This window comes from Ostrea edulis, chromosome 5, assembly GCF_947568905.1.
Source record: "Ostrea edulis chromosome 5, xbOstEdul1.1, whole genome shotgun sequence".
NCBI classification, from domain to species: domain Eukaryota; kingdom Metazoa; phylum Mollusca; class Bivalvia; order Ostreida; family Ostreidae; genus Ostrea; species Ostrea edulis.
Window position 1 is genome coordinate 8,600,007 of NC_079168.1, and position 13,309 is coordinate 8,613,315.

The window sequence follows — 13,309 nt, forward strand, 5'->3', positions numbered from 1 at the left end:
TATTCAAGACTCTATAAGATATTACTTCATATTTGCATTCCATCATGATTCTCTGAAGAACAGAAACCGTCATGTATTCATGTTATTACAGAACTAATGTTGATTTTAAATGTAGAGAAAGTAGTTATGGCTTACAGATGAGTACGGAAACACGAAAAGTGTGATAACACAGAAAAAAGTACAACTGAAACGCATTCTGAAAGTATTTCTATAAAGCCATTATACTTATCCCCTAATAGGTCCCACTATTTCGTAAAAGAAGATTAATTCACACAAGGGCCATTACTCTTGTAAAAGTGCGCCGATCACCTCGCCAAGAATGTCGCGTACTGTTAAAGAATAGAAACGAAGCTGAGCAGAGGGAGATCGTCGGGGGTTAGATGTTTCATACAATTCACATACCTCTTAATATAGAATAGTCAATCAATCAAGTGAAGTAATATCACACTCATAAATAACAATATCTGGAGATAGTTCTAATCGAATTTAATATGTGAGCGATGATTCGATAGAGAGAGAGAGAGAGAGAGAGAGAGAGAGAGAGCTCAAATTCATTTGGAGAATTTGTCTATTTGATATATCATGCTATATATAGACAGGGAGCTTTGACAACATTATAATTGAATTGTAACCCCCTATAATATGGAGCTATTTAATTGATCGAGAATCTCTTGTTTCCAGCAAGGTTACATAACGATACTTTCTCGAGATGCGAAGTGTAGAAAACCCTTACATTCACCAGTAAAGGTATTTTCTGTGTGCCCATCAAAGTTATGACTCCTTACATATATACCACTGAGCTATTCTCTGTAGACTATGTCTGTCCACCTCCCTACCACTGAGCTATTCTCTCTTGGCTATGTCTGTCCACCTCCTTACCACTGAGATATTCTCTTTAGGCTGTGTCTGTCCACCTCCTTACCACCGAGATATTCTCTTTAACCTGTGTCTGTCCACCTCCTTACCACTGAGCTATTCTATTTAGGCTGTGTCTGTCCACCTCCTTACCACTGAGCTATTCTCTTTAGGCTGTGTCTGTCCACCTCCCTACCACTGAGCTATTCTCTTTAGGCTGTGTCTGTCCACCTCCCTACCACTGAGCTATTCTCTTTAGGCTGTGTCTGTCCACCTCCCTACCACTGAACTATTCTCTCTAGGCTGTGTCTGTCCACCTCCTTACCACTGAGATATTCTCTTTAGGCTATGTCTGTCCACCTCATTACCACTGAGCTATTCTCTTTAGGCTGTGTCTGTCCACCTCCTTACCACTGAGATATTCTCTTTAGGCTATGTCTGTCCACCTCCCTACCACTGAGCTATTCTCTTTAGGCTATGTCTGTCCACCTCCTTACCACTGAGCTATTCTCTCTAGGCTGTGTCTGTCCACCTCCCTACCACTGAGCTGTTCTCTTTAGGCTGTGTCTGTCCACCTCCCTACCACTGAGCTATTCTCTTTAGGCTGTGTCTGTCCACCTCCTTACCACTGAGCTATTCTCTCTAGGCTGTGTCTGTCCACCTCCTTACCACTGAGCTATTCTCTTTAAGCTGTGTCTGTCCACCTCCTTACCACTGAGCCATTCTCTCTAGGCTGTGTCTGTCCACCTCCTTACCACTGAGCTATTCTCTTTAGGCTGTGTCTGTCCACCTCCTTACCACTGAGCTATTCTCTTTAGGCTATGTCTGTACACCTCCTTACCACTGAGCTATTCTCTTTAGGCTATGTCTGTCCACCTCCTTACCACTGAGCTATTCTCTTTAGGCTATGTCTGTCCACCTCCTTACCACTGAGCTATTCTCTTTAGGCTGTGTCTGTCCACCTCTCTAAAGAACATACCACTGAGCTACCCCGGTTTCTCCAAATGATGCCAAATAAGGCATTGTGTAGTCGCGGAAGTGTTTGCCGATTACTTTGATTATTTTAGTTGATAAATCTACGAGTTTGGCTTAGAAATACCGCGCTTCCTGTTGTGATGAAGTATGCTGGCAAAAAAGCGTCACGAGTTCATGCCCTCGTGTTTTTCAAAACTAAAATTAAAAAAAATGTATTTACACCTGGCGGAAATCCCAGCCACTGAAATAGTCGTACTACTAGTTATATTTATCAAAATTCATACGCACACTGTTGACATTCATGAGGAAATGACTATCATTTCAGATGGTAAGATATCGAAGGTAAAGAAAATGCCGGTCATGCCTCTTCAAGCTCAGGCTAGGTCTCTCACTCTCTCAAATCAAAAAAATATGCTGTAGTTCCTCATTGACAATATCTTCGTAGTCTTCGATGATAAGATTTTCCAACAGTCTGTTGGAATTCCCATGGACACGAATTGTGCTCCTTTGATAGCTGACCTGTTTTTAGCTCACCTGAACCAAATGCTCAAGTGAGCTTTTCTGATCAAAATTTGTCCGTTGTCTGTCGGCGTCGTCGTCGTTGTAAACTTTTCACATTTTCATCTTCTTCTCCAGAACCACGGGGTCAATTTCAACCAAACTTGGCCAAAAGCATCCTTGGGTGAAGGGCTTTCAAATTTCTTCAAATGAAGGGCTATGCCCCCTTCAAAGGGGAGATAATCACAAAAATGCAAAATTAGGGTAGGGTCATTTAAAAATCTTCTTAAGAACCACTGGGCCAGAGGAGCTGACATTTACATGAAAGCTTCCTGATATAGTGAAGATTCAAGTTTGTTCAAATCATTGCCCCCGGGGGTAGGATGGGGCCACAATAGGGTATCGAAGTGTTAAATAGAAATATATAAAGAAAATCTTTAATAAACTTCTTCTCAAGAACCATTGGGTCAAAGAAGTTGACACTTACATGAAAACTTTCTGACAGTGCAGATTCAAGTTTGTAAAAATCATGGCCTCCAGGGGTAGATTGGGGCCACAATAGGGACTAAGGTTTTACATGCAAATATAAATGGAAAGTCTTCAGATAAGGGCCAATGTGACTCCGGTGAGCGATGTGGCCCATGGGCCTCTTGTTATATTGTTATGAAGCAAAGTTTATTCAAAAGCTTCTACATGAGAAGAAAAATCTCTTGCTGTGGCCTTTAACTCGACATTTATATGCATCGACGACGTTTTATCTATTAACAATAGTCATTTTCATTCATATGTCGATTCGATATATCCCTATGAACTCGAAATGAAAGACACCACAGAGTCGTCCACTTCTGCTTCATACTTAGATATTTTATTGAAAGTAGACATTAACGGCAAACTGACAACTCAACTGTATGACAAACGGGATGATTTCAGCTTCTCCATCGTCAACTTCCCATATTTATGTAGCAATATTCCATCATCACCTGCATATGGTGTTTCTATCTCTCAACTGATTCGATGCGCAAGAGCTTGTTCTGCCTATGATTTTAAGTTTTTAAATCGAAGCAGGCTACTGACAAACAAATTGATGTTACAGGGGTTTCAATAGTCTCGTTTAAAGTCAGCATTTCGCAAAGTTTATGGTCGTTATAATGATCTAGTTTGCCTATATAACATATCTACCTATGATTACGTCATGGCATGAGCGGGGCTCGAACTCACGACCTCTCGATTACGAAGAGAATGCTCCACCACTGAGCAACCGCTGAATAAATAACTTGTTGAGTATTCTGGCACTTGCGCGTCCGTTATTTGAAGTAGAGAATCATATAGCATGCATGCAAGGTTCTGTTTTACTCTGTGACCTCGGCGTATGGATTTGAGGGTCTCTATAACTAGCTATAGATTTTATTTCACAGAGGCACACGGTTATCTTTTATCATATCTAGATGTTAAGTACTGCAGTAGAATTGTGATACCTGCACATTTTCTACTAAAATCATCAAAAATCTTAGACAAAACCTTTACTTGGGGCGGAACAGTCTACGGTAAGCGACGAGTGTTTTAATGGAAGACACCCATTCGTCTCTGGAATGCCGGATTTTTCCTTACATAGCTAATTTGTCCGGCAACGATTAATTAATGTGTTCAATTGGTATTCGAGGTGTTTCACTATCTCAATCTGTCTAGATAAGCATGATGTTATTCGAATACTTCATGTGTTAATCCACCACCGATCTCACCGACAACACTTTTGTGAACTAGTTGGTGATATGTCTACTAAATGTCTTCTCATGAATGCTCTCGGCAAAAGCTATCGAACTGTTAATGAAACTGAAATAATAAGCTTCGACTCATTACTCACAGGTTTTTTCCATAAAATGTCTTTTAGTATACCTGTTGCTGGGCAACTATGAATGTTAATTTGGAATAAAACCGGTAATTGCATTCATTATTTCCAGCCATTATGTCACACGAATTTTTCTTACTGACGATCAAATTAAGACTGAATGAAGGGAAAAGCTCGAAATGTTCCGGGCTACTGTCGTATCTTGTTTGTTCAGGCATTCTAGTTCGCTGAGTCTGGCAATTGACGATTGTCGTAAAATGTGGTGTTGTTACCTTAAACCAATATGTAAACGATTACACCAAAAACTGTTTAGACAAACCGTATATTAAACATTCTTGTTAATGCTGGCAATAGGAATGTCTGGATCGAAGAATTTTGTAAAAACTCTCAGTGTTTCTGCTGACAAATAAATCAAGACTCTATTGATTAAAACAGTTATTCGACGGTACTACGAGTGTTTTCAACACTTTCATATTGTATTATCCTATAAAGATGTCAAGACACACAATATTAGAATGAATACACCTTTAATACCATTTGGTTCTCCCTGATTGTCGGACGACTGATGTAGCATCTTTATCGAGCGTGATACAGAGCAGCGACGTTAAGGAGTACGACACAACAGAGAAATCCGATATATATTCAAAGTGGAGGATATGTACAATAATATTTTGAAATTGTAAAATTTCAAATATATATTATCTAATTAAAATTTTGAAAAATACAGTTTTAGTAGAAAATAATAATAAACAGAATAAACTCTGCTAGACTTCAACGCACGAGCTACAGATTAGCAGCGGACACGTAAACCTACCGAGCTACCCAGCCAGGCGACTAAATGTAAAATAATAGACATGTATTGCTGATATTCATATTTTCAAAGGAAGTCAGTCTTTATGACGACAAAACATATGCATGTCATTACTTGCTTTCACAATAATTCTCAAATACCCTGAATTTCATTGCGATTATCATTTTATGGGCAAATGGGTTCCATTACAATCCAGTTCATGTATTACAATGCGAGATTTTTTCTCTGTCCAGAAACACAACAACACTTGTTTTACCCGAAGTAAGAAGTAGTTCATCAAGCTACACAGATATACACCATGTCTCGATGCGGTTTACGGTGGTTTGTTGCAGAATATCGTTCCAGCATGTATACCGACGGTCGCAGCATATTCTGTTGTGTATTGGCACGTGTCAGTATTTGTTACATGTGTGGTTATATCCGGTATTTCTTATATATGTGGTTATATCCAGTATTTGTTATATGTGTGGTTATATCCAGTATTTGTTATATGTGTGGTTATATCCAGTAATTGCTATATGTGTGGTTATATCCAGTAATTGTTATATGTGTAGTTATATCCGGTATTTGTTATATGTGTGGTTATATCCGGTATTTGTGAAATGTGTGGTTATATCCAGTATTTGTTATGTGTGTGGTTATATCCGGTATTTATGTGTGTAGTTATATCCGGTATTTGTTATGTGTGTGGTTATATCCGGTATTTGTTATGTGCGTGGTTATATCCGGTATTTGTTACATGTGAGGTTATATCCGGTATTTGTTATGTGTGTGGTTATATCCGGTATTTGTTATATGTGTGGTTATATCCAGTATTTGTTATGTGTGTGGTTATATCCGGTATTTGTTATATGTGTGGTTATATCCGGTATTTGTTATATGTGTGGTTATATCCAGTATTTGTTATGTGTGTGGTTATATCCGGTATTTGTTATATGTGTGGTTATATCCAGTATTTGTGAAATGTGTGGTTATATCCAGTATTTGTTATGTGTGTGGTTATATCCAGTATTTGTGAAATGTGTGGTTATATCCAGTATTTGTTATATGTGTGGTGATATCAGGTATTTGTGATATGTGTGGTTATATCCGGTATTTGTGATATGTGTGGTTATAAAGGGAGTCTTATCGCCTTAGTCTGCTATCACCCTTCTTTTCTTTTGTAAGCGTCCGATTTTCAGCAAAAATTGCCCGGGCTTCCTTTTAATACCTCCTTTGAAGTCATTTGTGACCCCATTTTGATTAGGCAAGCACCATTGATATCAGACGTCGATAGTTTCTTATCCTGATTTTCGGATAGACGGTCATAGTAAACACAAAATGGAATTTCAACGCACTAATTTTCTATATGGATAACCGTAGATAAACATGATTGTCTTTAGAAATCAACAAATTTCTGCAGACGTTAAATTTCATTTTCATCAGAAGCTAGTGTGCTTCTCGTTGTTGTTTCTCCATTTATTTTACTTTTAATGTTAGTTGTTTATCTAATATATATTTCACTGAGCTTGAATAACAGCAAAACATCATGAGATATTCCATGTCGTAGGAAAAAATTACGTGAATTTACTTTAGTCATAGTGAATGCAAATAGGAGCCACAGCATCTTCGCTAGTCAAGAGTTTTCGGTCCACTCCGCTCCGTATGAGAAGCGGAGTGGACCGAAAACCCTTGGCTTGCGAAGATGGAGCCACAGGGGCTGATTCAGGTTTGTAATTAAGGTGGGGTGGGGGTTAGGGGGTTCAATGTGACGATATGCTTAGTTCTGTGTCGTTGTGGTTCACTTTGACACACGGATACAACTCCATGACATGGTGTATTGCTATGGCTAACCTAAATTATACTAATGGACGACAATATCTGCAGCGAATGACGGCATGCATTGTTACCGAGGAGAACATATGCTGTGGTGACAACATACATGTTTAAAGTAGTGACAATGTATGCTGTGGCGACAATATACTAGTATGCAGTGGCGACATTATAAATATACGCAATGGCGACATCATGTCCAGTGGCGACGACAATATATACAGTGGCAACAATATACATGTTTAAAGTAGTGACAATATATGCTGTGGCGACAATATATGCTGCAACATGCTGTTAAAGTGTGTGCAATCAAAGTAATCATCACTGAAGACGTTTGAATGTACATACACACGTGTATAAGTGACGGTAGTGCTATACGTATGTGATAACATGTGTATGTACATACTCACGTGTATAAGTGACGGCAGTGCTATATGTATGTGATAACACGTGTATGTACATACACACGTGTATAAGTGACGGCAGTGCTATATGTATGTGATAACACGTGTATGTACATACTCACGTGTATAAGTGACGGCAGTGCTATATGTATGTGATAACATGTGTATGTACATACTCACGTGTATAAGTGACGGCAGTGCTATATGTATGTGATAACACGTGTATGTACATACACACGTGTATAAGTGACGGCAGTGCTATATGTATGTGATAACACGTGTATGTACATACTCACGTGTATAAGTGACGGCAGTGCTATATGTATGTGATAACACGTGTATGTACATACACACGTGTATAAGTGACGGCAGTGCTATATGTATGTGATAACACGTGTATGAGTGACGGCAGTGCTATATGTATGTGATAACACGTGTATGTACATACTCACGTGTATAAGTGACGGCAGTGCTATATGTATGTGATAACACGTGTATGCGACCAGTTGTTACATGTTTTTGCCAGTGGTATTGTCTTTAAAATTTCTTATCAACAATTTCCAATTAGTCTTGTGACAATTGCAATTCTTTTAAAAAGTTGGTGAAAGTAAGGATCCCGAAGTGTATGATGCTGCTGCTGACCCCCGACATTTAATCGATGCCACTTGGTAGATTTAAACCGTTCATGTCATATAAGAACTCATTTAACTAAACACAACAACTTGTTGGACTGTACAAGATTTCTTTCCGAGCTTTGTCGAGACCTTTGCAATGGTCTCAACTTTGAAGAAGAACAAATAAAACAGAAAAGCAAACGAAATGCAGGCTTTCTAACGTTTTATATAAAAATAAGTAAACAATTAAAATCAAATATGCACTAGCCTATGTATGCCTTTGAGGCTAACAAAATACAAATCATATACATCAACAATGAAATGTTTTTATGCATTGGGAGGGTGAAACATCAGAAATATCTTAGTTGTTAGAAGAAAAAACTCAACTGAACTGTAATGATGCATGAATACTGACCATTTATAAAGAAACATACAGAAATTTATCATATCCGTACTATAAATAGTTCTATGAAGTTACGTTAATTTCAGATCATGTCCGTGACTTTAATTTTCTAAATTTTCTCTGTGATAGTCTTCTTCTATTATGGCGCCTCTTTCTACGTTTTGGGTTTTTGTCTTTGTTTTTTCTCGCCTTTTTTCTATTTCTCCTCTTCTTCCTCTGTCGTTCTCTTTTCCTCTTTTTCTTTTCCAGTCTCCTCTCTTTCCTTCGACGGCTGCGGATATCAAATTCTCCATCCGGGTATTTGTTCACACCACTATGTTGCGTGGCGACCATTCCACAAGCACCTCTATGTTTCACTCTTATGCGTTTCCCTATCGTACATGACGCCACTCTCACGTGACAGCGCGACTTATAAGTGTTCCCATCACTCCCACAGACTTGTTTGTTACTTCTTCTACATATGAACAAATTTGGACACGTACATAACGGTAGTCCTTGCATGTTCTCCATGCAAACTTTTAGTTTTGGACATTTTACTTGCTCGCACGCACCGCCTGCAAAAATGAATAAAATGCATTGTGTTAAAGTAAAATTCAATTAATGAAAGATGAAGAAAACGAACAGTGATCAATCTTATAACAGTTTAAAGTTAAAATGTGTAGGTATACTGCAATTACAGGCAGGGGGTGTTGACCTATGAATATTCCAGATCGCGTTTTTTATGCATGTATTGTATTATTGGTGCCAAGTCCAGGATTAATTCTTCTCATGTCGTTAACAAGGTAAAGTAAGATTGTGCTACACATTATCTGTCTGTGTTGTTGCATATCGCATGCACTCTCAGATAAGCCATGCAGGTATCAATCGAATTTACGATAATCTATTATAATCATCATCATGTACGGATTGACGTGTTTGACTTCAAGATAAAATTCGAAAGTGCGAGAAATTATGGCCTATTGAATAATGATTACACTGCTTAAGGTGCAAATACCATTACTGATTCGCATTCAAGGTACGAAATGTTAATTGATTTGGAACGAAAACCGATCCTTGTAATCAGAAAATGATTTAATCTCCTGAAAACTAGTATAAAAAATCTCTTAAAATAGCTGATGTGTTAGCAGTGTTTCTACTTAATGCACAGAGAGAATAACACCCCTGCAATATTCAGTTGCCATTTTGCCAAGTAAAACACGTTAGGTCAGAATAGATCAGTCATGTATCTTCTAATCTAATTTATATCTTTTTCATCGAGTTGTTGTCTAATCTAAAGACCTGAACTTTTAACAACGAAAAAAAAAAAAAAAAAACACGCTTAAAGTACATGGCGTTGTCTGACTATAACTGAAATATCACACGTTAGATATTGAATATTACATGGAGTCGTCTGGCTATAACAAATATCACACTTTAGATATTGAATATTACACGGAGTGGTCTGGCTATAACAAATATCACACTTTAGATATTGAATATTATTACATGGAGTCGTCTGTCTAGAAATTTAGCACACGTAGATATTGCACGTGTATATTACATGTACATGGAGTTGTCTGGTTAGAGAGACAGAATGTACATGTGGTGGATATTAAAATATTTTTATTGATGTTTGTCACAAAAGCAGTAGGAATCTGCTGTAATAATACTAACCAACAAAACGTTTTGATTTTTAAATGAAGTTGAAATTTTTTTCATGGGTCATACAGGTGCGACTGGTCAACAATTTACATTTAACCTCTGTGTAGGAGTTTAGGAGTGTTTTATGATGAATGATTTCGCAACATTTACAGATAATATATATAAATAACTTTAAAAGGGAAAGATGGTCCTATCCTGGACCCATTAAATATTTCCATTAAAGGTTAAGTCTTGAATCTTTTGTCTCAGAGAGAGAGAGAGAGAGAGAGAGAGAGAGAGAGAGAGAATCTGAACTTGCGTTGAAGTTTAGGAAGACTAGATGCCTAAAAAATTGTACTCTCTAAAACCGAGCAACCCTAAATTGAATTGGAAACCCGTGTCCTCATATATTAAGCCTGCATGGGTGGTTGTACCCATATCTGATCAGAGATCATAGTATGCTTATATTTCAAGCTTTAAAATCAAGACATGTCTGACTTCATGGCTTATTCAAACATTCCGCCCCAGTGACGAGTCCATTATTACCACACGAGGGTTCTTATCAAACATTATGTAACGAAATTTTACAACGTTCAGCATGAATTTATAAAGAAGCGAGTAGGTGAAACTAAGTGGTGATCTCAGTTTTATTTAGTTAGTTTATAAGGCCGAGACCCACGGTGGTCCGTCTGATAGCTTCAAGGCAAGTCCGGTCTCAGGTAAACGCACTAAAACCCACATCATCTGACAATAAAACACAGGTATTCTGTCAAATACGTATAGAAACACGTGGTATTATATTTATCCACCGCGGCAACCAAAGAAAAATAAACCCATATAATTGTGTTCATAACTGTATCCAAATAATGAAACGTACCTTGCTTCACTGGAGAAACTTTTGGGTGGATCCAAGTATCTGAGGAGCATCTCGGACAGCATCCGCAGCGGTCCTTCACAATATCGCCATCACAATAACTCAGCTTGTTGCATTTAGAGGAATCACATTTTCTGGGACATGGCGAATATTTATCGACAGTGTAGTCAGCAGACTGCACCAGAGTCACGGATATACTCGTCCATAACAGTACAGCGGGCAACAGATACTCCATGTCCAAATTCCACTTAAAATTGATCAGGGAATTATTTTTTTTAAAATATCGATCTACTTTGGAATTTTGAAGATTTTCGTTGCGATGGAAACTGTAGCCATTATAATGATTTGCTACATCTTGTGAAACTTCAGACGTCTTTCTTGTCAAAAATATGATGTATCTACACCGCCTGCTCTGTCTCACACGTCTGCTTTATAGGCAGTCCGCCGATTGGCTGAGGGGGGAGTTATTCTTCCATTGGTTCACTGTCAGTGCGCAATGTCATTCAGATTTTCTGGGACTCCATTCATTGATATCTTTAAAAGTCATACCCGCAGAACATTTCTATCACCTCTACTTCATTAATCCCGATAATTACTGGCTTATTGAATTTTAATCTGAAACAGCGGATCAGGGGGTGGCGGATGGCGAGAAATATAGTCATGCCTTCTAACTACGTTTAATTTTTTTTCTTTGGCCCGAGTTGAGTTTAAACAGCGGTGAAAAGTTTGTAGACAAGTGTAAATATTGGTATAAATTCCATTGAAACTGCAGAAATTAGATCAAAGTTTGTACACCTTCACGGTGAATTGAAAACCCTGCAAGTGCTTCGGATTAGACATGTACGTACAGTATTAAAATGATTCGTCTGATCCTTACTATAAATATTAAATGTCTGAAGTGTGATTTACATTGGAATCTTTTCATCCCATGTAATTTGGTTTACAAAAGGAAAATGTGTTCGCGATCAAACATCTACTTGTAACTTTCCTGGGCTATGTACTCGTAAGAATACATGTAATATGTAAATATGGGTAGGATGTGAATTGCATTGGAAGTAGCAGGAGAATCGTGTAGTCTTATGGCAACGATATTAACAATTAAATACGACGGCAGAGTATATTTTCCTTAAAATCAAGAACACTGATCATATGTTACAAATTCTATGAAATTAACAATTTTGTTTTTAAAAAAAACAACCCGAAAATAATCCACCGAGTGGGCGTTTGATAACTTGTAACAATTTTCGTTTTCAAGACCAACTACCGTAATTTGAACGTGACCAGGAAAACAGAATATAAATAAAACTTTGTCGATCTTTTCAAGAAGATGATAAAACCGAGTTTGTTTCGTTGTTTGATTTGGAATCGACAAAAGTACACAACTTGTAATTGTCATCCCTGATTTAAATATACTATTGAAAAGGGAATTGGACAATGATTAATGTGACAGTCGTAAACAGGTCTGCAGAAGACATGCGTTTGCAGGAGAACGACGCCCATCACTCGTTCTTTTTCTTCTTCTGATCGAGGGCAGAAAGTCTGAAACTTCGACAAAGCACCTTATCAGAATTTTAATGTCATTTTCACAGACCAATTAAACGAACAAACTTGGGTGTGACAAAAAAGTAAAATATCTATTTGGGTGTACACGGCCCAAGAATGGATCAAGTGTCTGGAAAAAAAGAATGAAAAACCCAAACAAGAGAACTCGTTCAGATTCCTCATTCTGAACTAAAATTTTGGTCCCAATCAACGCTATTGGAGTATAAAATTCTCCACAATCCCGTCTTAAAATCATTGCTGTGTTGCATTTTGAATAAACAATACAACTCGTACACAAAAGACGTGCCATTTTTCTTGTTTTATGGTGACCTCAAAAAGCGACTGACCAGGAAAACGTGTCCAGTGACACCACAAACTTACAAACATCTCGTCTTAGAGTAGAAAAACGAATCATTAGTGGGTATTCGACAATGCAATAAATAAAAGCAGAACATCAGAGAGAGAGAGAGAGAGAGCCAGACAGAGAAAGAGAGACAGAGAGAGGTAGTGAGAGAGAGATAGAGAGAGAGAGAGAGTGAGAGGCACCCATTTAGACCCCCCCTTTTAATTTTTTTTTTTCATATTTCAGTCCATGAATATCTGGTTCTGCTAGGTAGCTATAACTGCTAGGTAGCTATAACTGCTAGGTAGCTATAACTGCTAAGTAGCTATAAAGAACATACTTATGAAAACTTACATTGCTCCTGTCAACATCATGGGTTCAAAAAGGCAAAAGAATATTATATTCCCCTTGCTTTTTTTTAAATAGCACATAGGAAGGATACTGATTGGAAATGACCTGCTAGTCTGGAAAGGATAATCCAGTGGCGGATCTAAGATGAGGTTAAAAACATTACAAAACCTCCCTTTATTTAAAAAGAAGAAGAGACTCCCCAGGTAATCACATTGTGCTGTTTTGAGAAAAAAAAAACAGAGTGTCATCTAAGATGACATGCACCCTTTGAAATATTCTTGATCCATCCCTGTAAATGACAGATCATAAGATCAGATGCTTTATATATATATATATATTCTAAAGTAAAAATTGAAATCAG

At 37.8% G+C, this 13,309-nt stretch overlaps 1 protein-coding gene across 1 annotated transcript; it reads right to left on the reverse strand.

Annotated features, from left to right (window-relative positions):
• Window positions 1-8,023: 8,023 nt before the first annotated feature.
• LOC125649187 (follistatin-like) lies at window positions 8,024-11,312 on the reverse strand. The gene is made up of 2 exons (XM_048876475.2): window positions 10,716-11,312; window positions 8,024-8,772 (listed from the first exon to the last, which is right to left on the reverse strand). Exons 1-2 carry the CDS (start codon window positions 10,945-10,947, stop codon window positions 8,306-8,308), a joined length of 699 nt encoding a protein of 232 aa, XP_048732432.1. The 5' UTR covers window positions 10,948-11,312; the 3' UTR covers window positions 8,024-8,305.
• Between the last annotated feature and the right edge of the window lie 1,997 nt (window positions 11,313-13,309).